We start from the raw sequence: 16,110 nt of genomic DNA on the forward strand, positions 1-16,110 counted from the left end.
ATCCGCTAGTGAGTTCAACCATGAGCTGCTCAAAAAAGCCTTCTCAGAGGCATTTTAGAAATTTCCCTTCTTATGATCCTGCACCAACCTGATTTTCCCAATTTACCTATAAGCTTCTGGTTTAAGACGGTGCTGGTGAACTTCTGCAACTTCTGGTTGGTGGCTAATGAAACAAGGAAAGCAATTAAATACTTTGTTAACCACATTTTTCTAGGAAACGATCATCACAAGTAATAGTTTGTATCTTCCATTTGGACTTGGAAGCAATTTGATGTGGCAGGATTAAGGCAAGGCAAGGCCTGTTGGTGAGAGTGTAGAAGAGCATGAAAGATTGGGCAGGGACTGAGTCAAATCCATGAGGTCCAGGCACCAGGTGCGACTGAGCACAATGTGTGGATGGAGGTTTACAGGTCAAATTGAAGCGGTGAAATCTGGCGTATCCGAGCGGCAGAACTTGTTGTTCGGACGGAGAGTTAAGCACTAGGCCAGGTTGAAAAGTTCAAGATGTCAGAAAGGTCAGGGTGTTGGGGCCCAAGGCAATGTACAGGCCAATTAAGATTGTTCCTCCATCACGTTTATTCGGCTCTGCACTGAACTATGGGACTCCCTTGTGGACTTCAATTCAGAAACTCGATTTGCTTGTGATTACTGTTTGCATGATGATGCAAACAGTAACCACACACCAAACAAAGCCACACCACCCCTTCTGCCTTCCTGCTTGTCCTTTTGTCACAATGTCTATCCTTGAACATTAAGCTGCCAGATATAATCTTCTTTCAGCCATGATTTAGTGATGCCTACAACATCATATTTGTCAATCTGTAACTATGCTGCAACTTCATTGATCTAATTCAGATTTATCACATTTAGTCCTGTATTCACCCTTTTCGATTTTGTCTTTACATTGCAATTCATCCTGTTGACTGTAATTTTGCCCTGTCATCAGCCTCTCCTTGTTAGGAGTCTCACTACACATTTCTCCTTTTCTAACCCAACTACCTCATCTTCAGCACCATCACTCCAATTCCCATCCTCCTGCCAAATTAGTTTAAACCCATCTGAACAACTTTAGCCAAACTGCCCGCATGGGTATTAGACCCCCTTGGGTTCAGGTGTAACCTATTCCTTTTGTATAGGTTATACCTTCTCCAGAAGAGATCCCAATGTTCCATAAATCAGAACCCATGCCCCCTGCACCAGTTCCTCAGCCACAGATTCTCCTGCAAAATCATCCTATTCTTACCCTCACTGGCACGTGGCACAGGCAGCAATCCAGCTTGTCTCTGTTGCTGTGTCTAAAGGATCTCCTATCAATACTGCAGTCCTCTTCACCTCTCTGCTCTTCTGAGCCACAGTGCCAGAGAACTGGTCACTGTGGCTCTCCCCAGTGGGTCGTCCCCCTCAATAGTATCTAAAATTATAGGCTTATTATTGAGAGGAATGGCCACAGGTATACTCTGCACTAGATGTGTGTTTACCCTCATTCTCCTGACAGTCACCCAGTTACCTGTCTCCTGCAACCTGGGCGTGACTACCTCCCTGTCTATCACCTCCTCATCTCTCCTGTGTAAGTCGAAGGTCATCCAGTTCCTTAATACATTCTCTCAGGAACTGTAGCACAGTACACCTGATGTAGATGTGTTTATCTGGGAGACTGGAGGTTTCCCAGACTTACCACATCCCACATGCAATACAAAATAATGCCCCCTTAGCCATTCTCACTATTGTATGCACTGATAGATGAGAAATGAACAAATAAGAACACAGAGAGAGTAACTTTCAAGACAAACTACCTCACCCAAGCCTGGACCTCACCTAAGCCTGAAGAGCTAAAGCCACTCTGAAAGTTTTTATATATAATTTATACTGTCGGATTCAGACAATTTAGATATAGCAGACAGGGTCAAAAGAGGTGATTGTATAGTAGCACTAGATACCAGGATATATTTGGAATCACACTGTATTTTTCAATGATATTGCCAGGCAGCATGGAAGTGAAATAGTAAGAGAGGTCAAAAGATGGAGCCCTGAAGGACATAACAGTGATGATAATGACTTGGTAAGGTAATCTTCTCCTGGTGATTCACTACGAATGGACACAGCCAAGTGTGTTCCAGCTGAATATGATGATAGTGGAGTGTTATTTGAGGAGGAGGAGGATACTTTGGTCAACCACAAAGTTAAAGACAGATTGTGAAGGACAAGGAGGAATCAGAATCAGAATCAAGTTTTTTATCACTGTGTTACATGACATGAAGCTTGTTGTTTTGTGGCAGCAGTACAATGCAAAGACATAACATTACTATAAACTACAAAGGAAATAGTGCAAGATAAAACAATAATGAGAACCAGTCAGAAATCCAGTGGTATCGAGGAAGAAGCTGTTTCTGAACCATTGAGTATGGGTCTTCATGCTCCTGTACCCTCTCCCAGATGGTAGTAAAGAGAAGGGTACATGTCCCAGGTCACAAACAATGATATTAACGATATTGATTAGGACATTTTTCAAAACTAAGGAAGTGATTGAAAACTGAAAGATTCAGAGAAGTTAAAGGATAAATTGCATCTGCAGCAAAAGAAAAGGGATTATTTATAGTGCTCCAACAGAAATATATGAACAGCACTGCATTATTAGATGGCAGTGGGAGGAGGTTCTAAATGATGCCTTTTATAGTTGCTGACTATATTCAGTACTTTGATAAATTCAGGAATGAAGATCACAGGTGGGCTTCTTAAATTGTTTGTGAACATTGAGGGATGTTTTTTTTAAGTGCAGCTGATTCTCTTTTCATTGAAACAGGCAATTTATTTCCACATAAATTGCATAACCATGTTTGTTTGTATTAATAGTTCATGCCCAGTAGGTGCTTTTTAATAATGGAACAGTATACATGAAAAAAATGCTGAGCAAATATTTTCATTGAGCAGGAAACATGCATAATTTTGGCAAGTGATCATTTTCTCCTTTTTGCAGCATTCCTATTAATTCACTGCCTTTATCAGTTTACTGTCACTCTGCTGTATGGCTGAAGGGTAGTTGCTGTGTTCCTGGACTGAGAGTGTGGAGAAAAAAGAACATGTTTTATCAGCTTTTATAGTTTGAGTATGAAAAGTACACATAAGAAAAATCAATAAGTGAATATGTTTCTGGAGAGAATCTGATAAAAAAAAAGAGCAGAAGGAAAAAAACAAGAACTTGAAGGTTTTGGCCTTAGCTCAGTTATAGCACACTAACCTCTGAATCTATAACAAATGAGAATGTATGCTATTAGAAATATCAGAGCTAAAAGTGGGAAACCAATGATTTGAATGTGAGGACCATGATCCAGATTAACCTGTTCCAATTCCACCAAGTGCAAACAATACTACACATTTGCTTATCCAGATATTTTCTTAAATGTTGTGAGAGTACCTGCCTCCACCTCTTTTCTCAGAAGTGCATTTCAACCATACTTAAACTGTGACCATACTCAAAGTGATAGAAGATTTTCTCATGTGCCCTCTAATTTTTCTGCTCCTCACCCTGTTTTAGTCGTCTCTGTGTCTCGGTTATGGGGAAATGTTTCTCACTGTCCTCTCTGTCTCTGCCCCTTATAATTTTGTACAACACAAACTGGGTTCTCCCCCCCCCCTTAGCTTCCTCTGTTCTAAAGTAAATAAATCCAGCCTATCCAGTCTCTCCTCATAACTAAAACATTCAATCCTAGTAACATAGTTATCCATCTCTGCTGACCCTATCCAATACAGTTAAGTCTGTCCTCTTAGGTGTGGCCACATATGCACACAATATTTTAGATGTTGTATAACCAAAGTTTTATAAAATTATATCATAACCTTCATGCTTGTATATTCAGTAGGGCAGAATCCAGAGTGCCTTCTTCATCACCTTCCCTATTTGTCCTACTTTAAAGGATTTATGGACTTTGGTACTAATTTCAAAGTTTTGAATATATTATCAAAATACTTATATGTTACCATATATAACCCTGAGATTCATTTTTGTGGGCATTCACAGTAAATACAAAGAAACACAATAGAATCAATGAAAAATGCACTCAAGAAGACAGAGAAAGAATCAGTGTACAAGAGACAACAAGCTGTAAATTAAAGATATTTTGGGGAAGGCATGACTTATACAGAAACGATGGGTTGCACCTGAACTCAAAGGGTACTAATATTCTGGTGGGATTGTTTAATATAGCTGTTAGGGAGGGTTTAAACTGAGTTGGCACTGGGAAGGAAACCAGGGTGTTAGGGTCGAGGAAGAGGAAAATAGAAATAAGTCAAGGAAGTCCTGCTGTTCAGGAGGATTTAAACTAATGTGGCAGCGGGATGGGAAAAAGTGCAGAGAGACAGAGAGGTGTAAAATGAGGGTAGAAGCAAAAAGTAGTAAGGTGAAAAGTAAAAGTGGCAGGCAGGCAAATCCAGGGCAAAAATCAAAAAGGGCCACTTTTCAACATAATTGTATAAGGGCTACGAGTGTTGTAAAAACAAGCCTGAAGGCTTTGTGTGTCAATGGGAGGAGCATTCGTAGCAAGGTGGATGAATTGAATGTGCAGATAGTTATTAATGAATATGATATAGTTGGGATCACAGAGACATGGCTTCAGGGTGACCAAGGATGGGAGCTCAACATCCAGGGATATTCAATATTCAGGAGGGATAGGCAGGAAAGAAAAGGAGGTGGGGTAGCCTTGCTGGTTAGAGAGGAGATTAACATAATAAAAAGGAAGGACATTAGCCTGGAGGATGTGGAATCAATATGGGTAGAGCTGCATAACTCTAAGGGGCAGAAAACGCTGGTGGGAGTTGTGTCCAGGCCACCTAACAGTAGTAGAGAGGTTGGGGATGGCATTAAACAGGAAATTAGAAATGCATGCAATAAAGAAACAGTAGTTATAATGGGTGACTTCAATCTACATATAGATTGGGTGAACCAAATTGGTAAGGGTGCTGAGGAAGAGGATTTCTTGGAGTGTATGCAGGATGGTTTTATGAACCAACATGTTGAGGAACCAACTAGAGAGCAGGCCATTCTAGATTGGGTATTGAGCAATGAGGAAGGGTTAGTTAGCAATCTTGTCATGCGAGGCCCCTTGGGTAAGAGTGACCATAATATGGTGGAATTCTTCATTAAGATGGAGAGTGACATAGTTAATTCAGAAACAAAGGTTCTGAACTTAAAGAAGGGTAACTTTGAAGATATGAGACGTGAATTAGCTAAGATAGACTGGCAAATGATACTTAAAGGGTTGACGGTGGATATGCAATGGCAAGCATTTAAAGATCGCATGGATGAACTACAACAATTGTTCATCCCAGTTTGGCAAAAGAATAAACCAGGGAAGGTAGTGCACCCATGGCTGACAAGGGAAATTAGGGATAGTATCAAGTCCAAAGAAGAAACATACAAATTAGCCAGAAAAAGCGGCACACCTAAGGACTGGGAGAAATTCAGAGACCAGCAGAGGAGGACATAGGGCTTAATTAGGAAAGGGAAAAAAGATTATGAGAGAAAGCTAGCAGGGAACATAAAAACTGACTGTAAAAGCTTTTATAGATATGTGAAAAGAAAAAGATTGGTTAAAACAAATGTAGGTACCTTACAATCAGAAACAGGTGAATTGATCATGGGGAACAAGGACATGGCAGACCAATTGAATAACTACTTTGGTTCTGTCTTCACTAAGGAGGACATAAATAATCTTCCAGAAATAGTAGGGGACCGAAGGTCTAGTGAGATGGAGGAACTGAGGGAAATACATGTTAGTAGGGAAGTGGTGTTAGGTAAATTGAAGGGATTAAAGGCAGGTAAATCACCAGGGCCAGATGGTCTACATCCCAGAGTGCTTAAGGAAGTAGCCCAAGAAATAGTGGATGCATTAATGATAATTTTTCAAAACTCTTTAGATTCTGGATTAGTTCCTGAGGATTGGAGGGTGGCTCATGTAACCCCACTTTAAAAAAAAGGAGGGAGAGAGAAACCAGGGAATTATAGACTGGTTAGCCTGACATCAGTGGTGGGGAAAATGCTAGAATCAGTTATCAAAGATGTGATAACAGCACATTTGGAAAGCAGTGAAATCATCGGACAAAGTCAGCATGGATTTGTGAAAGGAAAATTATGTCTGACGAATCTTATAGAATTTTTTGAGTATGTAACTAGTAGAGTGGATAGGGGAGAACCAGTGGATGTGGTATATTTGGATTTTCAAAAGGCTTTTGACAAGGTCCCACACAGGAGATTAGTGTGCAAACTTAAAGCACATGGTATTGGGGGTATGGTATTGATGTGGATAGAGAATTGGTTCGCAGAAAGGAAACAAAGAGTGGGAATAAACGGGACCTTTTCAGAATGGCAGGCAGTGACTAGTGGGGTACCACAAGGCTCAGTGCTGGGACCCCAGTTATTTACAATATATATTAATGATTTAGACGAGGAATTTAAATGCAGCATCTCCAAGTTTGTGGATGACACGAAGCTGGGTGGCAGTGTTAGCTGTGAGGAAGATGCTAAGAGGATGCAGGGTGACTTGGATAGGTTAGGTGAGTGGGCATATTCATGGCAGATGCAATTTAATGTGGATAAATGTGAGGTTATCCACTTTGGTGGCAAGAACAGGAATACAGATTATTATCTGAATGGTGGCCGATTAGGAAAAGGGGAGGTGCAACGAGACCTGGGTGTCGTTGTACACCAGTCATTGAAAGTGGGCATGCAGGTACAGCAGGCGGTGAAAAAGGCAAATGGTATGTTGGCATTCATAGCAAGAGGATTCGAGTACAGGAGCAGGGAGGTTCTACTGCAGTTGTACAAGGCCTTGGTGAGACCACAGCTGGAGTATTGTGTGCAGTTTTGGTCCCCTAATCTGAGGGAAGACATTTTTGCCATAGAGGGAGTACAAAGAAGGTTCACCAGATTGATTCCTGGGATGGCAGGACTTTCATATGAGGAAAGACTGGATCGACTGGGCTTATACTCGCTGGAATTTAGAAGATTGAGGGGGATCTTATTGAAACATATAAAATTCTAAAGGGATTGGACAGGCTAGATGCAGGAAGATTGTTTCTGATGTTGGGTAAGTCCAGAATGAGGGGTCACAGTTTAAGGAAAAAGGGGAAGCCTTTTAGGACCGAGATGAGGAGAAACTTCTTCACACAGAGAGTGGTGAATCTGCGGAATTTTCTGCCACAAGAAACAGTTGAGGCCAGTTCATTGGCTATATTTAAGAGGGAGTTAGATATGGCCCTTGTGGCTAAAGGGATCAGGGGGTACGGAGAGAAGGCAGATAGAGGGTTCTGAGTTGGATGATCATCCATGATCATACTGAATGGTGGTGCAGGCTCGAAGGGCTGAATGGCCTACTCCTGCACCTATTTTCTATGTTTCTATGTTAGGCAATAAATGTCAAGAACATGAGATGAAGAGTCCTTGAAAGTAAGTCCATAGGTCCTCCACCACCTGTATCAACATGTTGACATCATGTGGAGGCTTGCGTGCTTCAAAGACTCCATCAGGCAATGCCACCTCAGGGCCACCCATGTTGGAGTGGCTGTGGAGAAGATGCTAGATTTTGTTTAATCCAACCCTGTCTTCCGAATAGACAGACTCCCATCTGCCCCTCCTGGGCCACATTTCATCATGAATCAAGGAGGAGTGGCTGGACAAAAGCCAATTGGAAGTGTGAAGAGAAAAACACCTGCCATATGAAACAACAATGTCCATAGGTTGTGGGAACAATTCGGTGTTGGGGTGAGTGAAGTTGAGGGACAACTCTGGTTAAAGGGCCTGATGGTTGAAGGGTAATCATTTCCTGAACCTAGTGGTGTGGGTCCTGAGGCTCCTGTACCTCCTTTATTATGGCAGTAATGGGAATAGAGCATGGCCTGGATGGTGAGTTCCTTGATGATGGATGCTTGATTTTTGTGGCAACGCTCCTCGTAGATGTGCTCCGTGGTGGAGAAGGCTTTACTCTGAATGGATTGGGTTGGATCCACTACTTTTTTTAGGCTTTTCCATTTAAAGGCATTGATGTTTCCATACCAGGCCACAATGCAACCAGTCGGTACACTCTCCGCTGCACAACTTTAGAAATTCGTCAATGTTTTAGATGACACTTGTGAACTCTGGTCCTACACTCTCCCACCATAGGAAACATCTTCTTCATGTCCACTCTATCGAGGCCTTTCAGCACTCAATAGGTTTCAATTAAGTCAACCCTCATTCTTCTGAAATCTCTGCATATGTTGGATGGACAATAATGTGTATGTGATTATACCTTTCCCACTGTGTTGGCAACTATGACCTATACCACAGAGGTCCATTAATAACCAATTTAGAACTAATTTGACATCTACTGTGCCAAGATAATAAGCCTCAAGCTGCCAAATGTTGTGGCTACAATCTTATTAGCAAACAAGTAAACCAAAGCTCTCAAATTCATAGGTCACCTCAGGTAAACACAAAAAAATTCAAATATAATATTTTAAGAATAACAGAGGATATGTGCAGGATAACATTTGTCCCTGAAACAACGCAACTGCAGGAAATTATCTAGTCATTTGTCATTATACTGTTGTAGAATTGGTATGCACACATATAATGAGTCAATTTTCCTTAGGTCATAGCAGAGAGATACATTTTGTTTGTATTTCATTGACTCTCTAATTCTTCAGGACATCCTGAGACTGTGGTAGCTGGTATATAGGAGCATTAGAAGAGGAATAGACTAATAATAAATTTGAGCATTTGATGCACCATCAATAACTCACTCTGAGACATAAAGGCGAGATATCGGCTTTTATTGACTGGAAGAAGGAACAAGCAGTGAGTGACCACTATACTACATCCTGGAGACAGAGAGGCCGGGCTCAGACCTCCATCACCTTTATACAGGGGTCTGTGGGAGGAGCCACAGGAGCAGTCATCAGGGGGCGTGTCCAGACAGGTATATGTAGTTCACCACAGCATTTGCTGCCATTCAATTTGATTATGCGTAAGTCAGAGCCCCTATACCCCATCTCCTGATACACTTACAGAACAAAAATCCATCACCTTCAGATTCCAAGGTGGTTAATTTATCCACAGCCTTTTGGGAAGTGAGTTTCAAATTTCAACTAATGGTTATAATCTAGTGGGGTTCCTTGCTTTTGCTACTAAACAGCCTGGATAGACTACCACAAAATAATCTAGTTGTATCTGTTAAAAATTATTGTTATCTTAACCATTTTGTTCCATTCAAATTTTCCTTGTAAACCCTTATGTTCTTTCTTCATCACCTTAGAGCAGGGGTTCCCAACCTAGGGTCCACAGACCCCCTTGCTGAATGGTCTTAATAGTCCATGGCATTAAAAAGGTTGGGAACCTCTGCTTTAGAGCATCTTATAGTACTTATTTTTTGAAGTGTAGTCATTACAATATAAGCAAGTGTGTCAACAGAGCCACATATGCACCCACAAACAGAAAATGAAGTGCAAACCCATTAATGATATTGCACGAGTGATACAGTGTTAACTAAACCACTAGAATTACTTGCCTGCGGTTTTCAGGAATTGTTATGGGATTATTTATCCCCTAAAATGGACAAAACCAGGTTTCATTAATGTTCTAAAAACAACACCCACAACAACTCAAGAGTCTGATACAATTTGCTGAATTTTGTCCTTGTTCCTGTTATCAAGACTTGAAAGAAGCTCTTAAAACTACAGTCTGCTGGATCAGAGTTGAGTGTTTTACAACTGTATTAAATTGAAGAGTTTAATAATCATGCATGTAGCAAGCATGCCAATACCAAAAGAGAAGGGTGGGCTGAGTACGATCTTAACTAATTAAGGTGAACTATTTATTTCTGGTTACACAAGGGTGACAATACTTTTCATGAACAACACAATTTTTCTGAAGAAACTGCACTTTTATGAAACCATCCTGCAACAGTAGCCCAAACAATTTAAAATGTGCAACTTGAACCAGATACCTGAGAGATGCTGGCTAATGGATTATTTTGGGGAATGAGTTATTTTCTTTACAAAATAAATAATATCTGGTATCCAACAATTAGTAAGCAGAAAACTGTAGTAAAAAAAATAATAATACAACACTTGGATCATTTTGTTAACACCAACGAGGATTAAGAATTTCAGAAATATTGCAAGATTTTATTTATGTTCACTTATAAATATCAATGCATTATGGCTATAGTTTTCAATTATAACTAACTTGATATTATGTAACATGTTGACAAGCTTTGTGTGGGATTGCTTAATCAATTAATGTGTCGATTGGTGTATTATGACTTTTTATGCATGTTTTAATATATTTTCTGAAAAGCATGTTAATTACTTTAATTTTACCTTAAGTCTATAAGACAGGTGTGTAGTGAAACCTTTTCTATTGTAATATATTGTTTTCAATTTTCCTAAACAATAGATTTACACGTAGAAAGGAACCTCCAGTTAGCATGCAGAAGCTGCTTAGTTTTGGCTATGCTGATGATTGGTTTTCAGAACACAAGGATGCAAAAACCACCAAAGAGCAAAATATGGGTACAGTATCGTATTTGATCAGTTCTATGATAAATGAATGGCCGTGCATGATCATATTTTTGTAATTAGGAACGTTATGGCGAATGAAAAAGGATCTAGTGCTTTCCTGGAATACATGACAAATAAACTCAAGATGGCAGAGTTTTTCATTGAAACATTGGTTAACATCGACACCTGTACCCAGCTGGACACCAGGGAAGAGTTTATTCGTCTATGGAGGATGTACAATAAATGCCATGTCATATGCCTTGAGGTTTCAAATGCTAAGAAGACATGTGCTGTTATTTTGACATTATTTGCTTAGTGGGAATGCTCAGGCAACTGTGGTGCTTGTTTCTAGCAGGCTGCATCAGTGATACTGTCAATAGAGCTCAATTTTCTGTGGTTTCTAGGCAACAGTAGTGGGGTAGGCAATCTAATTCTGCACATGAGAGCCTTTAGGCAAGGGAACCAGTAATACCATGTTCAATGCTCATAATGCAGTACATTTTTCAATGATAGCTGTAATGGCAATTTGTGATTTCATTCCCCAATGTATAAGCCCCATGATTTGGTTAAAGTATCTGAATGCAGCATCCATTTTTAATGGTACAATGTAGAGGATCTGGAAGCTATTGTGACTCCTCTCTCGCTTAAAGAGGAATCTTACTTTTAACTACTGCTCTGTTTGCTTCTTAGTACAATGCACCTTTAATTTACTTTTTTTTATTGAAAACTGAACTTATTTAGAAATTCTTTACAACAATATTCCATTTTCTTTATATGACTCTTTCCTTAAACGTGCTGCTTGTAATAACTGTATTTTCACTCTGGTTATCTCTTAATTTGAAGGTTCTACAAGAGAGGATTCAGACCAGATATCAAATATAGGTTTGTACCTTGCATTTTTTCAGCAATCTTCTGACTGTAACCGAGCAAATCAAATAGAACCCTGCTTAACGCACCAGTGATATCGAGATTCTGTTCACCTACAGATCACCAGACTCATTGATGACATTGATGGTTTCCAGTGGAAACAAGCTGATTGTGTGAATGCTGCTTTCTCTCATGATGGCATTCCTCACACCACCTCTCAACTGACTATGAATCAGAAAACAGGCATGGTCAGATTGCTCTGCGGAATCTGAAGTTTGAAACTGATCAGGTTTCTATGCTCCCAAGAAGAGAGTATCAAATGAATTTCGGGTAACTCTTCTGGAGACGCAGGTGTAACTACTTCCCTTTACATTTCCAATAGGTTCAAACGAGAGGCAGAGTAAAACATCACCATGATAATCATCAGGCATGCACTGTTATTTAGATATAATATTGTAGCTCACTTAACACTGCATAATCTTGAATAATTTGATTAGGGTCATGGATCTAAAACCTATAGAACAAAGTAAGGCTAGTTCATTGGACTTAGCTGAGATGTCTCAGGATTGAGATGATGGAGCCTTTTTGAAATCCCAGATACCATCAAATTGAACCAGTGCTTTTTTTTTCGAACGTAGGTATTAGAAAATCAATGGTAATGTACCTACACTATTAGTCAATGGAAATGCTAGTTATATCCAGAGCCCACGTAAATAGCTTTATTGTAACTTTACCCTTGAGCAATAGATATTCAGCCATTAAATACCAACAAACTAATATGATGCATTAGGTCTTTATAAAGGTATCTGTCTTGATCTATGACAGGTTAAATAACTAATGTTATTGCAGAGTCTGGTCAAGAGTTGTTTTTTTATCAGCCTTGGTTTAGAAATGTCCAATTTCTAAGGATAAATCAATGCCTATTTGCATGTAATGCTAGATTCTTTCTGGCATTAAAATTTCATTAAAGTTAAACATAAAGTGAAATGTTTGAGCAACAAACTATGTTCTTTCTAAACCTTTTGGTTTTTTTTTTAAACAAGAGCATTCAGTTGCTGTGAAAGATGACATTTTGCTTGAGGGATATCAGCCCATATATCGAGGAAAAAGGATGACTGGCATCAGAGGATGTGGGAAGAGCAAAGGTACTCCTGAAAATGATTCCTTCTTCAAAATCTTTGGCGAGCACAGGCAAGTTATATTGTCACACCCAAAAACCTTACAAGTGAAGAGATTATCTTTTCTGACATTCATGTATAGTATAGATTGTAAGAAGGTTGAACCTTTTTAAAAAATATTTTTGTTATTTACTTTCTGTCAAGATCAGATCTTTGACATTAACGTTAAGTTACAAAATATTCTTGTGACTGAGCACTTGTTAAGCGTGCACACACACACACACACACACACACACACACACACACACACACACACACACACACACACACACACACACACACACACACACACACACACACACACACACACACACACACACACACACACACACACACAGAGTCATTTTTCTGTCATTGCACTGAGTGTGCCCACTTCAATGTCTTTTCCTGGTATATTCTCATAATGGGTCCTAAAGAGTTGGCTTTAGAATCAGAATCGGAATCAGGTTTATTATCACTGGCATGTGACATGAAATTTATTAACTAAGCAGCAGCAGTTCAATGCAATACATAATCTAGCAGAGACAGGAAAAAATAGTAATAATAAATAAAATAAAACATAATAATAAATAAACAAGTAAATTACACATATTGAATAGACTATTTAAAAATGTGCAAAAACAGTAACACTGTATACTAAAAAAGTGAGGTAGTGTCCAAAGCTTCAGTGTCCATTCAGGATCAGATGGCAGAGGGGAAGAAGCTGTTCCTGAATCGCTGAGTGTGTGCCTTCAGGCTTCTGTATCTCCTACCTGATGGTAATAGTGAGAAAAGGGCATGCCCTGGGTGCTGGAGGTCTTTAATAATGGACACTGCCTCTCTGAGACACCACTCCGTAAAGGCTGTATGGCACCTTTCCCAACATACACGGTGGAATATTCCATTTCATTAGTAATGAGGATATGTAAATGAGTATATGTTGTTTGTATACTGCATTTAGGGTCGAAACCTGATTGTAAATACATTATGGAGTGCATTATATTCTAATTCATGTGTAGTCTTAAGATAACTTGGTTGGCAATTAAAGATGGTATGTCCCAGTGCCTAAAAGAGAACTGGGCTCACTCTCAGTAGGAGGGAGAGATCGAGCTGCCATGAATTCATACTGAACAAATAGTATGGAGCTATTTGTTGTGTTTTCTGGCAGTTATCTTTTTCTAAATATTAGCAGTTTCTGCTATTTTCACAAATGTTTGACACACTTCGTAAACTTTTTGCTCCACAGTGCCAAGTGACTCCAGCCATTTTTTCCTTTCGTCGTAATCCACAACCTATTCGTGACTCATTTACTGGTCTGGTGCACTGTTTACTTTTTTTTACAATAGCTTCAATTATAGAATTGTGGGCTTAGTAGAAACCAGTATTGTAATGTTTATAAGTATGAATACAGAGAGAAGGGGTGGGTGATCTGATTTCAATACTGTATTTGTTTAATTGGCAGTTGGTGGAAGCTATGAGATATGAATGGCAATATTGAAATACTGTAGCTTGGTGCATTTTATGAGTGTATACTGTAATGTGATAAATTGGGCAAAAATTTGCAGTAAATGCAGGTGTTTCTGCAAGTACATTTCAATTCCAGTTCTACAATTTGCATTTGTATAGTCCTAGCACAGGAAATTCTGGTCCATTAATGCCAGTAGACAAGGACTACTACATGAAATTAATGTAAGCTTTAGTATCTTTACATTGTACTTGAATTGGTTAGGCTTATCTGAATAATTTTAGATTTAAAGTGCTTCTGAGTCTTATTTGTGTATCTTTGGTATCTTTTTATTGTTTCTTTATTTTAAAAAAAGTTTTAAACATGTGTTAATTATTTTTAGTGGTTTGGGACTATGCTTTGGCCACTTCTCAAATTGTACTCTGCTGTTTGATGGGTTTCCCTTCCAATGTCCCCCATATAGTGGGATTAACCAAGAAGGCCCTGCTGCCCCATTCACTTTGGCTCTGAAGTTACAGCTATTTTCTCCCAAAAGGTCACTGCTTAGGATGAGAATAAAATGTTCCCATTCTGTCCAGAAACTCGTTTTGGCAGCTCCATGTTGATGGCAAAATATGAGCCATCATTTCCAAACCTACTCAACAAAAATTGTTAACTAAGTTTGTGGCTGTAACACACAAAGTAGCTGGTGACGCACCTGAGTGTAAGGGATGTGAAAGTGTTTTCACTTACCTTGACGGTGTACATGAAATCATTAATATTCTTCCTGTCCTTTGGGGTGGACTCGGCAGCCTTCGAGTGAACCTTGATGTTTTGCCTTGAGAGTTTCTCCTCATTTCCTCATCTACTAGGGCCTTCAGAGTGCCATCTAGAAAATGTGGGACTCACTCTCTTCTACGCTCAGGCAACTCTTCCCTTGGTAAATTTGCAGCGGTGTCATGCCTTCCGGCATCATTTGTAGCCACAAAGCACCTGCTCTTTGGACACACTAGCCACCTTAGACACTGAAATAATAAGTAGCAACTGTCCAATCCGCATTGATTTGTCACCACATCATGGTAATGAAGTCTGGATTTTGCCCACAAACTTCAGCTCAAACATCAGCTGGAAATCATACATAGTGGCCCCTAATTTTCTTCTTGACTTTTAGGAATCAAATATTACCTATCCTTAAATTATTCATGTACTTTGCAATGTTTACAAATATTACCATGAGGTGAAGATCAATGTGCAAGGTTATTTTAGAGAGTAAACACTGATTTGTTTCTTGCATAACATTTAACGTTTCTTACAAATATTTATACAGTCATTGCAGAGATATATATTGCCCCTCCCCCCTCCATCTACCTCATTTTCTGATATATCCTCAAATATTGGGATACATTCAACCTCAATTCCAATGCTAATGATGTAAATTACTATGATATCCCATTAGAAGTCCCTCAGGATATCCAAAAGGGTGGTGTAATGATTTACAGGTCTCTTAGCTTCCAGGCTGGAAATCGCTGCAGAGCCTGAGCTAGTTTAAACCTGGCAAAAGCATGTCAGTCCTATTCAATTTATAGCAGACATTGCCTCTTGGAAAATAATATTATGTATTTGGTATTTTTTTTAGTTTCAATTATGTTTAGTGTGTGGAAGTACATTTTAAAGGTAAAAAATTTTCAATGGTTAGCAGACTTATTGTCTGTGTCCCAAGCAGACCCAGATGCTCCTAAAGGTCAGAGTCATTCATATTCAATGGCCAATGACAGTGACAACATTGACAGACTGTGAATCAGACATTAGAGCCATTCTGTTGTCCAAGTGCCACTGTGGCTGAAGCCACCTGCCAGTGGAACATAGAAGCATAGAAAACCTACAGCACAATGCATGCCCTTCAGCCCACAAAGCTGTGCCGACCATGTCCTTACCTTAGTAATTACCCAGGGTTACCCACAGCCCTCTATTTTTCTATGCTCCATGTACCTATCTAGGAGTCTCTTAAAAAGACCCATTGTATCCACCTCCACCACCGTTGCCAGCAGCCCATTCCACACACTCACCACTCTCTGCATAAAATAACCTACGCCTGACATCTCCTCTGTACCT

The 16,110-nt window shown here is 39.5% G+C and overlaps 1 protein-coding gene across 4 annotated transcripts in view; it reads left to right on the forward strand.

Annotated features, from left to right (window-relative positions):
• Positions 1 to 16,110, forward strand: part of c5h7orf57 (chromosome 5 C7orf57 homolog) — a 70,478-nt gene that overhangs the window by 42,546 nt on the left and 11,822 nt on the right. For 3 of the 4 annotated variants that reach the window (XM_073044689.1, XM_073044693.1, XM_073044691.1), the window contains 3 exons: positions 10,427 to 10,542; positions 11,374 to 11,412; positions 12,441 to 12,588. In XM_073044689.1, coding sequence (XP_072900790.1) covers positions 10,427 to 10,542; positions 11,374 to 11,412; positions 12,441 to 12,588 — 303 coding nt within the window. The remainder of the gene's footprint in view (positions 1 to 10,426; positions 10,543 to 11,373; positions 11,413 to 12,440; positions 12,589 to 16,110) is intronic. The other variant, XM_073044690.1, reaches the window with a different exon arrangement.

Source organism: Hemitrygon akajei, chromosome 5 (assembly GCF_048418815.1).
Source record: "Hemitrygon akajei chromosome 5, sHemAka1.3, whole genome shotgun sequence".
NCBI lineage: Eukaryota > Metazoa > Chordata > Chondrichthyes > Myliobatiformes > Dasyatidae > Hemitrygon > Hemitrygon akajei.